The sequence below is a fragment of the Saccoglossus kowalevskii genome, chromosome 6 (assembly GCF_978046115.1).
Source record: "Saccoglossus kowalevskii chromosome 6, keSacKowa6.1, whole genome shotgun sequence".
Lineage (NCBI taxonomy): Eukaryota > Metazoa > Hemichordata > Enteropneusta > Harrimaniidae > Saccoglossus > Saccoglossus kowalevskii.
In genome coordinates this window covers 28201446-28221368 of record NC_140646.1, presented here as the reverse complement: position 1 = coordinate 28221368, position 19923 = coordinate 28201446, and the positions used below count along the sequence as shown (strand labels likewise).

The 19923-nt window shown below is 34.9% G+C and overlaps 1 protein-coding gene across 1 annotated transcript; it reads right to left on the bottom strand.

The window, feature by feature from the left end:
* Window positions 1-2667: 2667 nt before the first annotated feature.
* LOC102803666 (uncharacterized) lies at window positions 2668-10963 on the bottom strand. Its single transcript, XM_006822529.3, has 16 exons — window positions 10528-10963; window positions 9300-9539; window positions 8352-8473; window positions 7706-7809; window positions 7369-7563; window positions 7096-7218; window positions 6873-6995; window positions 6261-6401; window positions 5479-5613; window positions 5240-5368; window positions 4637-4735; window positions 4437-4535; window positions 4224-4352; window positions 3995-4087; window positions 2953-3057; window positions 2668-2772 (listed from the first exon to the last, which is right to left on the bottom strand). The coding sequence occupies exons 1-16, from the start codon at window positions 10789-10791 to the stop codon at window positions 2762-2764; spliced, it is 2112 nt and encodes a 703-aa protein (XP_006822592.1). The 5' UTR covers window positions 10792-10963; the 3' UTR covers window positions 2668-2761.
* Window positions 10964-19923: the final 8960 nt, after the last annotated feature.

The window sequence follows — 19923 nt, the reverse complement described above, 5'->3', positions numbered from 1 at the left end:
TCAGTAAATTGTCGAATTCCCGAATCCCTGTAGTTTTCCTGCAAAATCATCTTTAAATAGCCATATGGTAAACTTTTAACGCGAGCCCAATATCAGCTCCAGTAGCAAACTGTACCAGGTTAATATGTATATTGCTTTAGAAACTAGTTTCTTTTCCCCCCTCCCAATATCCAGCAAATTGAAAGTGTTATGATCTGCGTGAAGTTAAAATACGTCATTGCCATGTTCTGTACATTGTTCAAACTGCAGTTAGTTTGTACACACGTTCTCATACAAAAGTTTCATTTGTCGACATTAACTACTTAAGATTGTCTTTGACTCGTGCCGTGTGGGGCGTACAAACATACCCGTGCCATTGTACAATCACGATTCTACCCAAGTTGTTAGTGTATATACTGTCGATCTGAAAATAAGGATTCGTATCAAAGCATATAATTCATCACCATTCATGTTCGCACGCAAAATTCCAAGACTTTGATGTTCAAGCCCTTGAAAGGCATCCCTTAGTTTTATTCAGACCAACATTTAATGTGATAATGTTCCGTTTAGTCATTTGCGATTCCTCTTCAGTATATAATTGTTCAGGTCTTATTTATCGCGGTTCCATGAATAGCCTCCTCGAACTCTATTATAGCATTAGAACCAACATTTTTTAACAAATATCGATTCATAAACACGATTTAAATTTCATCTGGTTCTTACACTAACATTGCATGTCGCACAACTTATTTGGTTTATCCTTAGTTACAATAGGAATCACTTCTGCAATGCTCCTCTCCTTCAATGTTTTGTTGCATGCTGCCCGCATTTATGAAACTGACGTTCCACGTGATCCACGAGTTGGGTTTATTTTGTTTCATGTATTCAACGAAGTATACATACATTGACAACGACTTCCTATTACGAGGAATCTTTACGTTCATTAGAACTGTAACTGAGAAACTGCAAGACCAACAGACTGTTCACCAATTTGTAACCCTGTTTGCACAAATTGGCCACGTTTCTTAGGATAAAAAAATCAGTTCTTTTTCACTCAACCATTGAAAAAACCCACTAACTATAAACTTAACTTGTGGGTAGAATGTTTTAAACATTTCACCGAGGTTGGGGTTTATAATTGTATGTACATTTAAGTATCCAGTGTCCAGTGTCCAGTGGGCATGTAGATCATAAAACATTCCTCCCCCCCGCGTCACAAGGAGAAACCCGTTTGTTTGGTTACAGATATGATCAAGTTTACCATGGATAAGGCAATATCGAAAATCAGTCATGGATTCTCAGTAATCAGCAACAATCTAATGTATAGAAGCGGTTTCCAGAAAACCGCAATTTCGGCAATGACCGAATATTTACGACAGATGGTTTCCACATTCAGTGAATTTTTGCTTCAAACATAAACTAGGCCATTATATTTTGGGAATTCGTGATACAGTTGACATAACCATTGCCAAATAGTCATCCTCTAGTAAACTAAAAATTGAAGACCGTGTATAATATACTAATAGCGGTAGTATGCAATTTACATACGAGGCTGACTCCTTAGTACAGAATTGACACGAATCACGGAAACCCATCAAATTCTGAACATGTCGGCACTTCACTTGTGCCCTTAGATTATTGGATTTAAACCACTCTTGGTCAGGACTTGTTGGAGTTACCCAACTCCACTTTGTATCGTTCATGTAGATTTGTAATCTGCTATAGTATGCACGTTCGTGTACAGTGCCGCACACATAACGTCAAGTTTCGCTAGGTGTGAAGGCTGGACATTTTGTAGATGAACGAAATATTTTAATTAAAACAAGTTGCAAAGCCGGGTTTGAACCACGTCCTTTGCATACGTAGTCTGTGCTTACAACCAACTCTATTTGGCCGTAACTGACATAGTAATGGTCTACATCACCGTCACGCGACAACTACAAGTTGCTGACCATAAGTTTGGCAGTTACAACTGAAACTGAATGACTGCGATTAAAATTCAGTGCAATGTAGTGCAAACGTCTTACAAATCAAAATGGTGGACAATGTATACTAAAAGTTGAATACTTGAAAAAAGTGATAGAGTAAATCAAAACTGCATTTATGGAGCTCTTTCATCTGGGAGTAATCATGCCGTCACCATTGACTGTTTAATGATTTATATGGTCGACAGAAATATCAACACTTGTGAACAGTTAATGCTACGAATAAGACTAAGGGGAGGGCGTGAAATTGGAGCGACATCTCTAAAACAAAATCTAGATATTGTTGGTCTCGCAGTGAAAGCCGGGTAATGTATTTGCGACACTGTTCTTCAGCAGTGTAAGAATTCACGCCATGTGTACATTGTAATATGCATGCCACGTCTATGAGTTGCTATCAACTAGGGTTCGTCAAAAACACATCCGCCAGTGGGCAATACTGCACACATAGGATGTAAGCCGTTTTAGAGAACGTCCCACCAAAAGTTAGATCAATCTAGCTTTTGAATCACAGAAGAAGAATTGTGCAAGATGGGTTTAAAATTAGTAATTGGATTTAGGGTACGGGGGGGGGGATGAGAGAACAAAGCAGTAGATCCAACATTACCAGTCGAGCATTCGACTTGTATACCAGACAAACCATTAGATGCTTAGATTTGTAGGAGATATAAAACCCAGTTGTGGGTTGGTGTAAATGAAACAGACGTTAAACAAAATAATTTATTACTAGATACATTCAAATAGAATAGAATAGAAAAAATTCTTGACTATTAAATCGTGATCTTGTCAAATTCTTGAAATCAAGCCAAACCTAAAAAAAATGTAAAAAAAAACATTTTATCTCACGTTACCACGCCAGTGATATTAAAGTCATAATTCATTATAGAAATCAACTACATTTTGAAATTTAAATTCTTAATGAAATTTATTACTCGAAAGAACGGAAGCCTGGCGAGAAGCGAGCAACACGTGTTATTGCTGAAATACTTACCACAAATGCCACATAGAATGGGACATTTTTCAGCAACCAAAGCGACTGTCTCACAATATGGCTGGGAGCGACTGGTACACAACATTGATTTCTCTTCACATTGTTCTGTAATTAGTATAATGTATCAGACAGCCGATTATATTAAGGTACATGTATACATTTAGGCTATTCTGACGTACAGTAATTACAAAGGCAGGTGAATTACGTTATCATGTCTAAAGCTAGACTGGGGAACTTTCCTATATGGAGCTTGATACAAGCATAGTAATGTTTATTGATGAAAAGTGAATGCATAGAGTTCAAATATTGAAATTTAAAATACATAGGAAAATAATAGTTTTTTCCAATTTTGAGGGAACAAATTGAGAACCGATTCAACTGAATTGTTTGTCCAATATATCAATACAGAAATCCTAGGCTCGGTAGAACATCGAATATAGTGGTAATTCTCAATATGCACAGAAAAAAAAAACACCACAAACTGAAGAAAATTCACAAAGGCAACAGTACTGTAAACCAATTAACTAATTTTTAGATACGGATTTCAAGGCTGGAATTGATTTGCATTCACATCAGATGTTGCAACAAGATACTGTAAAATGACTAATTTTCACTGGGTTTAAATTTCACTGATTTACCTTTTCAGGCATATTCAGTGGGTTTTAAATTCACGGTTTTATCATTTAGACAATGTGTTCTATGCTAAATTTTACATATTCATTGGGTTTTAATTTAGCGCATTTTTCCAGTCAGCGAAATAAGCTAAATTAAAACCCAGTGAATAATTACCCCCTTTACAGTAGATACAACTAGAGGGCGCTGTTTACTGTTATATAATACAGTCACCACACTATGAATATATTTAACACATACTTGTACACTATACTTGGGCAAAACCAGGCAAGAACGTTAACAATCAAGTTTGAAATGTTACTCAAGTCGTATTGTAAACATTGACAATTATTAATAACGTTTCATCATATACCCTTCCTTTCTATATTTAATGATACAGACAAGGTGAAATGCAAAGCAAAGAACTTACTTTCACATGCCATTCCATGCCAGCCGACAGGACATTCACAAAGACACCTATTTTTATCCAGAGTACCTCCATTCAAGCAGTCAATGCTACATTCTAACGCAAGAGAAATTATAGTATTTGTATTAATCATAACATTCATGACATTGTCACATGACGAATCTGATATTCTATACTACACAAAATGAACAAGTGCATGTTCCATTAAGAAATGAGAGTATTCAGTACATACCAGTGCATGTCCTTCCACGCCATGGGTATTGACAATAACACATGCACATACCAATATCAATATCAAATTCATAACCAGCCACTTTATTCAACATCCCACCATTCCTACACACGGGGAAGTCAAAGCAGCCTGGAATAAAATCGATAAAATACCATCATTACATTTGGCAAAAACTAACTTTCATTTGTCAACCTGAATTAAGAAAACACTTACCGCACTGTTTACAGAATACAGGGCAATAATCCACATCATACATTGGTGTCGGTTCTTTGTACGTGGTCCAGCAATTTGACATATTTGAGACGCATGGCACTGTGAAAACATGTGAGCAGTAAAGCATTATTTCTGAACATTAATAACTAGATGTACTTGACTATGCATGATTATTGAAATGTTTAAACATTAATACTTGCCATCACACGTAGTTCCATCATATCCAGATGAGCAGTGACACTGACAAGTTGTTTTATCTAACACTCCATTACCATTACAATGCGATCCCATGCTACAAACTAATACGGAAGATAATGTTACACTAAATACAACTGTCACTTCTTGTTCTTTGTCAAAGGCTGTATTTATACGATAACGAGAGTGGATATACAAGAAAAAAAAAGTCGGTATGAAAAGGAAAACAAGATACACGACAAATTATGAAATCTGCGAGTTAATTGTTACAACTTGCTATAACGCTATTACTCTTTAACTTGACAACCTTTATACGTTATGTTCGTTCTAGAAACATTTATATATTGCCATGCAGGACGTACGTACCAGATCAGTGAAAAATACCTCGACAAAAACTAAAAAGAGCCAGAAAGACTATGAAAACCGGAAAAGACTTAGATTTATTAAATCTGTCTGTGGTATAGAAAATGATTGAAAAGTTTAAACATTCAAACTTGCATCTAGTTGGTAAATACGCATTTAAAATTTAACAGTAGTTAAACCAAACGAGATGTAAATGATATACAATTTGTAAATGGCATTTAGAAAAGTGATTAACAGTATACTACCATCGGCCTCGCATGTATGACCATCATAGCTCAATATTTGTCCATTTGGGCATTGGCAACTATACGATCCATTTAAATTTACGCAGTCATATTCGCAACCAGCACTATTGTCTGCGCATTCGTCTAGATCTGCAGAAAAAAACCGCAATAATTAACCGTAATTGCATATTATCATAACGAGAATTATACCCCACACAATGTATTATAAATTCCTAATGATAGATAATTATTGAGCTTACCTAAACAAGTAGTTTTATCACCAGCCAATTCAAAACCATCTCGACATGCACACGTGACGTTGTCATTAAACGAGCACACTTGTTCACATCCACCATTGGCAATGCCATCACACGGACTAGCCTTGCTTCTCGACGCTTAAAATAAACATTACCAACATATTTGTGAATGAAAGAACATGGAAACCAAGTTAGAAAACCCCGGATGTAAACAAAAGGATTTAGTTAACAGTAGTCCGCTAGAAATGATACATGTAGGGATAAAGTATTTTGACAAAGGCTGATGTGGAACCTCTGTGTGGTGAGGCAACTATACTATTTGTTGGGCCTGTAAAAGCTGGTTTGTAAAATCAGGTTTCTGGCATGATATTTGGCGCTACTACCACCAGTTTCTGGAAACAAATGCACGAATAGTGTTGAAATGGTCATCAATAGACCATCTTAGAACAGATTGAAATCAAGTCTATGAGTACATGCAAAGGGATGGATGTGGACTAAGCTTTAAATTGTGCTTTGCAACGCCCCCATTTTTGCAGCCATTAAGAATTGACCGATACCCAATATTAGTTTTTAAGTATGTTGACCTTTTGCCTCTTTCAGTCGTGCAAAGTATACTGATTCAGTCATGGTTACGGATTTGCCTCGTTGAATACGAAGTATTTCGGAGTCCCTCCCAAGAATGTGCAATCATTAATTCAATAAGATCCCAATATATACCACAGTTCTTAATAAAAGTAGGGCAATGATTGGGCTCGGCGAAAAATTAGTTACGATATACGACTTACTTATTTCTGGAGCAACTCTTGTACATTCACGTCTATTTCTGGCTAATTGATAACCAATATCACATTCACAGTAATATGATCTATACGTATTAAAACATTTATGACTGCATCCACTAATTCCAGTTTCACACTCATTTAGTTCTGTGCTCAGAGCAAATACAAGAACAGAAAGTACAGAGTCACTATTAATCTTAAATACACCAAATGTTAAAGATCGTCCCTTTAATTTTACAGAACTCGTGCGCTGCAAGAAGTCAACATCCGCTAACGTTTGTTTTTTGTTGCGTTTCGGCGAAATTGTTACCAGTGTCAATATTCAGTTTAGAGACCTCAAGTTATTGGCCTCTGGTACAATAATTTTTATCGGCAAAGTTGTTCAATAATCACAAATATGGTTGAACTATGCAACACAAATGATGAAATCTGAAAGTGAACTATGAAATTGGCTACACGCTTTAAATTTTGACCAACCACAAGATGAAATGTATTATAAACAAATCCTTGGCAGAAATGGACAAGAACTGGCGCATACTCCATATTTGAACTTAATCTTGTTTCAACTAAAGTTTCACTAATCGAGAGATTTTGAAAAAAATGCAACCAAAAACTTACCGATGCACGTGCGTTGGTTGCTATCCAAAGCAAATCCTACTGCACATGTACAAGTATATGTACCATCAAAGTTTTTACATCCATACTCGCAAACCCCGTCAAGCGTTGCACATTCGTCAATGTCTAAAATGATTAGAGAGATTAGAAAAATACTACAATAGTGTAGTGAGTTGATAATACACAGCATATGCATGTAGAAGATACATAATATTAAAGATCTTACCGTAGCACGTGCCATAGGCAAGGAAATATCCCCTTTCACAATCGCATTTACAGTTAAATAGATCAAACACAAGGTTTGAAGGACAGCTTTCAATTTCGCATAAATCTGTTCCATTTACCGCACCTGAATATCAACAAGCACAACACAATGTTCCCTTATTTGCAACATTTGACATTGTTAAAAAACAAAGTTAGTACAACGGCATGTACGCGTTAAGGGAAAGTGCGATTATCTTTTGTATTTGAATATATGCCGATTCATGATGCAACTTACCCCGCTGCGATGGAAACCATTCCCCATCAAACCAAGAACCATCTTCGTCGTGTCCTTCAGCGTCACAGTAATCCCCAACATAACCATAGTCGCACGAACAACTACAATATACCGGATCAACAGTTCCTCTATTGTGACAGTCAGTCTTGCACACACATTCTGGATCGCCGTCAGAATATTCATGACAGAAACCGTCTATTTGATATAACGGAAACGACAAAACAATTATTTATGGAACGCCAGTGAAATATTACAAGTCAGAAACATGACCAATCCATGACCATTTTAGATGTACATAGTAGCATGTAATAATATCGAAAATAAAGTCGCAACTTACCACACAAACCATCATTACACCAGGCGCTACCACTTATACATTGAGAGCATACTCCATCACTGCTCACACTGTAAGGCCGAATGGCATTATTCCTATATTCTCCTCTGTTATGATGAAATAATTTGTAATAATCGAAAAATCAGAGCTGGATATATATTCGAATTCTGACTTGCACGTTACTTTGGGTACCGAGCGTTCTCACAATGCATCTGCGTCAACGTGAACACCACAGAGGGAAAAATAAAGCTGTTGACTTTTCTATCTGTTGATCACCCAAAATCATATAATCAAGGCCACATGCAACTCTTAATGTAGGTTTCTTTACACTGTCTGTATTGCAAAATAGTCTAACGATATACAATTCGATAAATTAGCCGGAAAATAACATTAGCCGTCCTACAAAATCACTTTGACCAGGTAAATAAGTGAAACAATTGTGTGTCCAATATATTATAAAACTAATTACCCTGCCCTTAAAATATTTTGAAAAATTCCAACCGGCCTAGACAAAGTTTCTAATTCGTCACAAAATGAGAACCCCACATCTTTTGTTCGATCACTATATACAACATTCACCCGCGTACAATACAATAGTACATTTTAATAAAAATGGCTGTTCCAAGAAAGAATGTTGCTATTAACTTACACATTTTCGAAATTACATTTCCAGTACACAACATTCTCAACAACAGTTTCTTTGAATGTATCCTGTAGTTTACTGCAATACTGTTGTGCACAGCCAACAGAGAACATAGAATACCACGTCACCTGAAAAACAATCCTAGGTAGTCAGGAAGAACAGCTCTAACAAAAGATAGTGCAATCTGCTCTTATAAATAACTTCACCCGCATGCTTGCGCAATTACAGCCCTTAATACTCTTAATGACCCCCGCCTCCAGAGAAAATAGAATAGTGGGTTTAACTCATCTGTGGTAGGATTCAAAATGACAGCCGAGTATTGGACTGTGTTTAGTGTGAAATCGCCCAGTTATATTTGTAAATGCTGCCGTTATATATAATTACATGTCGAGTTTCCAATACAATATAGATGGGAATAAAATTAAGGATATGAAAAGTTAAAACAAACGATAACACGCTAAAAACGCAAAAGCTCATGGGTAGACTTTGTAAACAATGACGCGCGCTAAGGGCTTCTGATGCATGCGCAGACTCCCACGCTTTAAGGCTTAATATTCAACCATCAATATTATTTCGGTCATTTGCTTAGCTTTATATCATTTAAAACTAAACCATCTTTTAGTAGAGCAGGAAGTACATTATTCTGTGAAATTGTTAATGCAATGAAAACCAACTTGCACATTGATATTTTTTATGTAGTTCACCAATTATAGCTGCCAACCGCCCTCATCGACGTTAACTACATCAAGATTGGCTTTTTTAATTATCATTTTTACACGACTTTGGGTTGTTTCGTTAGAAATATTGTACAACTATTTCATCATTTTGTTATAAACTGAAAAATAGGCAGCATGCTCAATTTTAATGCAATTTTGCCATCATTTATTTTTCCGAGGGACTCTTAAAGATGATCAGCACTTAGCATTTCAGGTGAACAAAATATAATATACCCACCATTCTGTAGAGTTTACAGTAAAATGAATGAACTGAGCAGTACATGGTAGTGTAGTCGTAAAATCTGCCGAGATTAAAGAGCCCTTCTATGATCTCAGGTGTTCGTAATTCAGTAGAATGGTAGCCATAATACGGTGTCACCACTAAAGACCGCTCGCTTATCCAAGATGGTTGCGAATTTGCATATAGACAGGTATTCACACTTTCCTGGGCAGCATCCGATAATTCGGTATTCCAAAACTACGGGAAACGAAACGACAGTTTGATACAAGAAACGTCTCAGCCACCATGTCCGTACTGCAGTATTTTATAATATTTGAGACAGTGTGACAGTAGTACCAGTGCGTTCTGGAATACCGTCGATGCGTATTGTAATACAATGCTTTAACTGCAAAACGAGTCGAAATTAAAACCTGTAGTTATTACAAAACGTGAAAATACTGCAGTACACATTCCCATAAACTACACAATCACGACAAAATACCTTGGTACTTTACATGGATTATTAAATTTGTGTCAAGTCATGGCGATTTGCATGGACTTCAATTGAAGACCAGTGTACACATGTGTTACCTGGCTTTATGAACAAGTGTAGCAATGGTCAGCCGATAGTAAATTTCTATGGACTCTGCGACACGCAATGGCACTACACATTACCCACGATTCACCATCATTTGACACACTGCTAAGGCTTTGGCATAATATATTGGGTCCAATTAAATCCCTACGTTGTACGTTTCACTAGTTTTTTTCAAAGGCGCGTTTTACGATGTGACCAGGTTGACAAATTTAGCTCAAAGTCTTGGACAATTTATGGAGATGTTAACAATATTTAGGGAATGTTATCACGAACACGAGTATTTCTCCTTGTCACATGACGGCCTACTTTCATATTATTACATTTTCTCTTATTCAAATATACAACAGGTGCTAGCAATTTTCTAAACGCTTTATGGTTGATAACTAAATGATATTGCTCAGATAAATCAATACTACGAGCAAAGCATCACATTCAGAAAATAAGAATATGTATACGAATGTACGTTCGCAGATGCGTGAAATCCACAGTTCTACCAGTTAGTAGAAATCACTTATATTTGATCAGCAATATTTAGAAAGCAAAACTGTTTAGAAATGTGTTTCATCTCATCGGAGCTAATTAATCTTCCAATGACCCATTAAGACGTTGATTTTGTTATAGAGCACGTGATAATACTAATTTACTCACCACAAAGTTCATGTTACTCGGGGCTGGGGAAACCTTCCTTCTGCCAAAGTTCATTTTCTCTTCAATGACGAGAGCGTCTTGTTCAGTTAGAGTTGATGGAAGAATTTGTGGTTCGGACAGTGGGTCTCCTAGGGAGCTGCTGTTTGGAATATGCAAGGAAAGTTTGGGGTCACCCAATGCATTACTGACCGAGGTGCCACGTTGGATTGCGGCAAATAAAAATATGAAAAAAACTAATATTCCATGGCAAGTCATATCAAACATAGATACAGAAAATGAGTTGTGATATAAACGGAAATAGAAATCCTGTAGTAATGAAATAATAGAGAATAGGTGGTAAACTAATCAAATAATAAGGATAACGAAAATAAAACGAACGCCGCCGCTCCCAACACCACGCTAGCACTATGGATGATCTGCAGTGAAATGAAAGACCGTGGAACCTTTTAGAAGTATGCGTACTTGATTTACATATCAATACTATTTGCGTATTTAGTTAACATCTGCATGGTGGCGATCGGAGTCAGGTATGACATGGTACGATTTACGTATTTAAACAAAGTGGCAGTGACGAGTTTCATTATGGATGTTGTAAGGCAACAATGGATGGATGCAAAGATTAATTCTCAATTATCTTCCATCGACTAGTTTACGCAGCATGTAATCAACGTTTATCGGTGTGCTGTATTAAATGCATACCAATATTTAAACAAATAGTCTCGTCAGGTTTCGCAATGGATTGGAAGTTAAGTCGGATATCAACAGTGGATATTGCCTGAAAAATTCAATTCCTACAGTTTCTATATACTATTACTTGAATAAAATTGCATATTTATTGTCATTGCCTCCGTTTTGCAACAGTGTTATAGGCAGAGATTACTATACTCGACTGGGTTACCATTAATAATTCACTTGAAAAAATGAAGCTGTGCACATGTGTACCGCTGAGAACAATACTCTAGTTTAGTCGAAACATGTATGCAAGGCAGGCATTGATACATCGAAAAAGAACTGGCAACCAAAAAGCTGCTCTCTAATTGGTCTGATTGTCAGTTGTATGGGCTGGGTAGCCAATCAGTTGGAGGTTGGCTTAGTGTTGCCAATAACTTGGAAATTAAATCGTGTAATATTATGCAGCTGCACATTTGAAAGAATGCCGCTCGACTTTAATAGTCTTCTGATTCTCTAAGTGAATATAAATTATAATTTTAAAATCTCCATTGTTCAATGTGAATACAATAAATAAATGGGCATTGGTAACACGATAAAATACGGGGAAATAAAAACAAATAAACGGTGCCATTACTTTGACATTTAAAAGAAAAAAAATATGCAAATGAAGGATCTCCAATCTGACATAATGACACGCTCAACTGACAATTAAATGACATACATATTCATATAAAGCTGTAACACAAATGGAAAACAATCGTCTGACGACCTTGAAAGTGTAATGAATATAGACGTGTGTTATTCCATTACACATATGTATTCCAAATTAAACGTACATTTCATTAAATAAAATAGTTAGTGTAATTGATAAATCATTTTTTGTAAATATCTTTCCGTTCAATCAATTAGGCATTTCCCAATTGGCATAACAAGCAACTGAAGTCAACCTGTCCCGTTGCTTGGATGATTTGTTTGATTGAGACAGTGACTAGCTATGTATGATTGATAATTACGCGGCAAAATTACTTTTGAGGGAGACTTTTTCTCAGTATTATGAGCAGTCGAACTTTTTAAAAATTGATTCACCAGCTTATAAAACGACACCTCATGACGCTGAATAATTTACATCTGCATAAACGTGTTGTTCTAGGTCAACCGTTACCTAAGGCACGTATGGCAGAATGTAATTGTCCCGTGATTCCCATATATGGCATTCAATGTTTATTTTCTGACGTCTTTGATCACAATGACCCGAATCAATATTTATTTTTAATAAACACAATGTATACTCATAGCCATCCAACAATTTAATAATTCCTTCTCAAATATGTTATTACAATTCCATTACTTCGACGCACGTTTTTTGAATAACATGCAATTCTGATTAAACTAGATTATGTATAACTTACAATACGACATAATTCGGGAAAATGTATTTCTTTTTTTCAATGTTTCAATCAATATTTTTTTATAGAGATAAAGGAATTCATATAGCATTGTAGAAAGGCAAAATTAAATTTTACACATATATAATCGATGATGCTGCTACAGTTGTTACATGTAGTACAATCAAATTAAATAAATCTTGATATGCACTCAGTCTGCAATGTGTTCATCACAAAAAATAAACACATTTGTGTAGTTTTATTGACTCGGAAGTAGGTCGCAGTGAATCGATGTCCGAGACTGGTCAAACGATGAGATAAGATGTGTTTTATTTAGAAAGTGGCATTTTAATCTCAAATTACTTTTGTTTACGTAATACACGCGTTGTTGTTTCGGTTCAAGCTTTGATTCTTCGTGTATTATTTGTTTTCCGTAATTGTACATTATATTGCACATGCAAATGACAATATAAATAAAATACTGAAAGAATAGCGAAAGAAATTAAAGTATCAACGTTATCCGTCTTTGTGTAATATACAATTACTACGTGACTCCACTTTGTACAATACTTTTAAAATCTTTCTTGAGTGTAATAATTCAAAACCAGTGTTTTCTATTTCCCATTTATATAAATTGAGAATTTTGGACAATTTAATGGATAATATAGAATAGTTAAAATAAATTCGTATGAAATGTATGTTTTATCACTTGTCCTTTCTACCTAGTTTCATGTGTCAATTAATTTATATGAATCCATTCATTCATTGTCAAATTACGGTTTTGTTTTAACTAACATTCTGAATAAAAAAATCGGTTCACGGTTGTGTGTTTGATGTCAAGACAGTACTACTTCGGGGAAACCTATGTGGAAACAGTTTCGTTACAAATTCCTGACACCCATGAACATTCAAATGCATTCAAATGGGCTTCAATGTCAATGTCCCATTTAATTCGCTTTAGTTATTCACCCCTGGCACGCCGTTCACGGTTTTTTTGTTTCCACTCTACATACAATTCGGAATAATAAATTAGAATAAATGTTTTTGGGATTTCTAATATAAAACAACACAAGCATTCCCTTTTACAATTACTGTCTCAATAGGTGTCCTGCATTCCACACATGCTGTTAGCATTCATTTGCTCCAATCAGGTATAATGGTTATATTTATTATATATTCGTCACATGATCAAATTAATCCAGCTACCTCATTTGTAACTTTCTGTCTTATCACGCTTTATTGAGAAGCTAAGAAATGTCACAGGCCATCTGAATTCTCTTGACTCATATTTTGTATACTGTTATTTTTCGTAATAATACATACAAGAAGGCCGAGAAGGGCATTCTAAACGGAGATTTCGATACTGCTAAAAATACTATCAATGCAATAACTCAATACCAAATGTAATTGTTATCAACGCCTCATTATTCGAAATAAGCAAGTACATATTTTGTAGTTCCTTTGTTTCATTATATTTTATTCGATCTTCGTTAATTATAATGTTTTTAGTAATCGTAATTTGTAGTTAAGAGGATAAACCTTTTCCTGAATCTGTTTCTTTATAATTTACCATTTTCCGCTTTCCATTTTGAAGCTGCGTAGTTATTTCAACTGATAATTTTCATTGAATAAAAGCACTATCTCGTATCTCGTCCTGTGTTAGTTCGCCAGACAAAACTAGATATGCATTATTTGAATAAAAAAGATATACTTGTCAAATACCTATTTGAGATTAAAGGCTATACAAATTTATCTCGACAGATGACGTCATCTAATTCAAATCCAATCGTGCAGTAGCAGTTGCGATTTATGTAACTATACTACTTATTTCCTATACAACTTCAACTATTGTCAGCGGTTCGCAAACACAACTTTACATATGTTGTATTTGATGTAGAATAAATAAAACAAAAAATGCACAATGTTCCAATTTACCGTGAAATTGGCAATGGTTAATTTGGTATATCAATATATTATACATTTTAGCAGCGTATGAACGAATGAGGATAGAATAGAAATGTATTTTCGAATACTAAAAAATAAACTCGCTCTGTGAGCTTTGAGTTGGCAGAATTGTTTGCATCCAGGGCTCATACGGATCACACAATTAATTATAATGCCAACATACTAAATTTATCACGGCGAGAAACATACTACTAAACTATATCTGAATACTAATATTATGAAACCGTTATTAAATTACACGTCTGTCTTAAAGTCAATAATACCTGCTTTACAATGTACAGTCCACAATTAAACGATATTTTGTAGTTTAATTTAAAAAAAGAAATTACTTTCTAATAAGGCATTTAAAGAAAGAAAACGCCGCACCCAATTCCATGTGATGAAATTCAATTTGATTCAACCTCGAGGTTCATAAACTGCACTATAACATAAACACTGACATGCTAGGTTATCATACACACAAATTCACACACTTTTATCAACGTATATTTGATGTAGTACGATATTACTATATTATTAATGCTCACGTTATAATGATAATGGCTGTAATAGAAGTAATACTAGTGTTGGTAGTTTGTATGTCTGCATAACTGTAATGACATGTCTCCAATCGAGCCATAAAATACATATACTCAGTCGAAGTCTGGAGCATACGCATATTAGTTGTATTATTTGAAACATTTCGTTGGAAGCTCGTTTACATTTTACTTGACTTGAACAAAATAAAATTTAAAAGTCACAATATACTGGAGGTATAGTTAAAGTGACCTCCATGATGTGAATGTAATACGTAAAACGATAGTTGTTTCCAACGAGTCTGTATATCAGAGAGATGAAATGGATTCCGAATAACAATTGTTCAAATCTTGATTACACTTTTATTCGGCGGCTCAAATGAACTTTTATTATTATAACACTTAGGCATACACAATAAAGCAATTTCCTATGATAAATAGAAAATAATGATATGGAAATTAAAATTTCTAATTACATCCGTAGATAGAAGGTTGACAGTTTAATAATCGTCGGTGATATTACAACCAGTCTGACTCTGATATCCTCGCTCGAATACACTAAATTTAATCTCCCTATCGTAAACAGATAAACTAAACAAACGTACCGGCGTACGTGTGTATATATTATTCACGTCATGTTGTTAGTAGGCGATAAAATGGACGCTTTATTGTATCATTGAATACCCCCGCCAGCGCTGTTACCATCATTCCCAATTAATGTGCACAGCAGTCCGGCCTATTTATGATAACATTCGCGCATTATAACTAATCAATGCTGATAATTGTCCACGCTATGAGTGAAATTTCATTATAATATAATCTGTCGCACACTGAGCTATAGAATCATGTCAAACTCGGCATATCTGTGGCGTGTAATCTCTCTGATTGGTGTTTACATAAAGTGAGTGAGTGGTACTGTAACAGTTTCTCCGGGTCTCAACTTCAGACGGTGATATATTCGTATTCTTGTGGCAGCAGTGTATATATGCAAATAGGTAAGTAGCATTATCTCTATATTTAGTAACAGTATTTCCATATAAATCACCAATTGTGTCAAAACATTATGAGTGAGTTTTAAATATAGTTTTTGTGGTTATATTCTCAACTATATAGTGTAGCTTTAAGTTTTTCAATATATACATAGAATACTCATATAATTAGTAACAAAATTCAACAAATTGAATGGCATATTATCAAAGATGATTTGGCTACCGACAACAAAGTAATTACAATCTGATACGCGTCATGCTGGCACATTCACTATTGTGGCATAGTGATCATTCGTAGGATTTTGCACGCGGCCCAGTTTTTAAATATTACTACGCATTCTGAAAAAAGTCCGGCTTGCAACATCCCAGCTATTGGAAACACATATAATGTATGGCGTATCATATTGTGTCCACATAGCTAGCTAGGTAAACATTTAGCAGATGAGAATGACAATTGCAAACATGAAAGGCTAGTCTCTACATAACAAGTATAACGCTATATAACGCTGTGTTTGATAGCGATTGTAAATGGCGAGCCATATGGGGAATAGGTAACATCAGAGAAACCAACAAGTCAACATTATTAAGATTATGCAATGGTCTTCCTAAATAATTTTCTATTTATGTTTATTATTATTCGTTTAAATTCTCCTACATTTCTATCAATCAAATTTAGTAAAAATACTATGAAAGAATGAAAAACGAGATATCACATATTGTATAGAGAACATAACATTGTACAGCAATGAATCACTTATATATATTGCTCTCACAGGAACACTGCGGATATAACAAAAATAACAGAAATAGTTACTCATAATAACAAAATAAGTTGACCAGAGACACTCACTTGTTCTCGTAATATCAAAACGTTATTGCAAAAATGGGGAAAATGTTTTCAATTACTCGAAAATTGAATTATTTATCCATTATTGGTTATCCATTACTGTGTCATATTTTATTTTCCGTGCCTACAGTCAACAGTAGAAAAAATACACAATGTATTTTGTATTATTATGCCTGTATAGATTCAACATAAGTTAAAATTACTATTATTAGTCCAAAAAGCACTAATCTGTGACCCGACCCTAACTGCTCTATAGTATTTTCTTTATGCCACTTTGGTCACATGTTCAATCGCTACTCTTATTTCTGTTGACTCATTGTATATATGCGATTTTGATCACCCTTGTTTTTATATGCATGAACATCCGGGTCGTTTTTCCGATCTGGCTATTAGTCTAATGTTCAAGTAGTTACATATACACTTGCACTAACCATGGGCCTCGGATATTAACTAAAACAATACGGTTTAATCCGGTGATTAACTCTCAGTAAGCCCTCGAGTTTCCAATATATAATTATAGACTGTTATAGACTGGTACTAAATGGTGAATGTTTTCAAACATTTTAAACACATGAACAGCGCTGATATATAAATACATTCTTCAATTATTTATAACTAATTTACCCTTGTACACCATTCTTTTAAATTGCACATTTTAGTGATAAAGCGCTATGACGTAATGTTTCAATAACGACGACCCAAACAAACCGATTTGAACGAAATTGTCTTTATCTATATTACGTCATTGACATCACAGAAGCTGTCCGTCACCGGATCGTGCGATTTACAGGAATTGTGTATTAAGCCATAAGTTTCAAACTAGAAACCAATAGATAGTGTTAGTTGGTTTAAGGCTGAACAAATTGCATACTAAAAATAGAAATGTTATTCTTACGACGGATTAATGCTCATTAAGCTTCCAATTCACCAAATACATACACAAAAAACTCATGAAATACAAGGCGCCTTGTAAACCCATATATGTTATGGCAGATATCACATTGTAGTAACATTAGTTCACTCACAAATATGTGTTTTTATTCTCAATTTATGCGGGTTATAAATGTAATGAATAGTATTGGTGAGGTTTGCATATGTCACGAGTTACAATTATGCAAATAAAGCCGTTAAATTTATGTACACATACAACACTCGATGTACCATTAGTAAAGTATCGTACAGGTCTTCATAGTGAGGACGGGGTGATCAATGACGGTAAAGGTAACCACTATTCGCATTTGTTTTAATTCATCATTACATAAACGTATTTTTTACAGTTGCGATATATAAATATATATGCAAGAGCTTCGTTACGTATTTAAAGAGTCATAAACACATCCATTGTGTTTATCGTTACACTCCGAGATTATTTTAAAGAGTTTCTGAAAAAAATATGTGACTTATTTTATCGTATGGATATACGGTAAAATGCGCCATATATCTACATGTTTCAATTCTTTGATTTATTCTCTGAGTGTCCGAGTATTTTGGCTACAATCACAATCTTGAGGTCAAAGTAAAATACAGTCATACAGTTCACTGTGTGTGTTAACTCAGATGGTTACCAGTGTGCCACTCTTCCTATTGTTATACTTATTAAACTCGGCAGTCTTCCTAGGTTTATTGATTTGAACTTAAGTGGCTATATTGGATTTTTACAGTTTCGTATGTATTAAAATCCAAATTCATTCGAAACAAGGGCAAATCCGGATGAATAATTTAACCGTCTAATTTCGACATATTAGTTAAAAAACAACAACAAAAACAATAAACAAAAGATGTATCCTCTCGTCACTAGACTAGACATATTGATTTGTTTTATTTAGTAGCCACAACATACACGTATCGATGAGTTTAATATAATTTCCAATGAGTTACGTATAACATCTGTCTTTTTGCTCACGACATTTATTTTTAGTTCGCCATATTTACGGTGTATCATTAGTTTATCTACCGGCAATAAATTAAGCTGTGCACGTTGAAACATTATCACTCTCTTCAATAAATGAGAACGTCAGTTATATGTCCATTGCATTATCGATCATCGGTAACAGCTCATGATTTCCCATCATTGTAATGGTGAGCTGTCTATTCATTGCTGGTGATTTTATTTCCACTCAACACCAGGCTTTTGTTCCTAAGCTGAATAATATTAGCTTCGCGAACTGCGACCAACTGTAAATTACTAAGCGTCAGAAGGTGTAAATGAACCGCTCCATGTCTTTGGCCTTTGTATCTCTGACATATTCTTGATAGGGTGGAATTGTAATGAAAGACACGGCATATAGACAGTCATTCTAATTATAATGAAGATACGATCAGTTGAGATTCGACAGATATATATATCGAAGAAGACTTTTTCTGTGTAGACACTCTTATATATAGGAATACATTCCTCGAGGCAGATTTGAAAAATATATCTTATAAAATGTATTATATGATTTAAAAAAATCACTCTTAATACAACGATAATGGCTCTTTAATACCCCTGTTCTCGGGTGGGCTGATCGTTGTAAAACTGAAAAAAGTGAAGGATAATATGACTTCGTACACAATTGTGTTAAGACTAACTACTCGGAATCTAATATATTTCATATATACATATAATATTATACTGAACAAGATATATAACAAATGTCATTTTTGTAAGTTCTCAATTGTACTCAACCGGTGTATTCGACTCGCCTCACGGAGTAGCTTGAGATTTAACAAAACCCAATATTATTTATGAAGTTCAAGGTGAACGATGTGTATGTGGTATTCCGCCTATTATTGTCATAATATATGCTGTTACTATCATGACAACACAACGCACCTTTTCGACTTTTGACATTGCTGACTATATTAATTTGCCATGATAAGGTAATATGTGAGAATGTCAAGAGTATAAAAAATAAGACCGTCGCTCGTGACACACTTCTCTCTGACGGCGATCGTCATGGCGACAACTCTCCGATGACCTAAAACAGATAAAGCTTATCTCGATTATCATCTTAATTGTGTATTTCATTCAGGTTGTGACC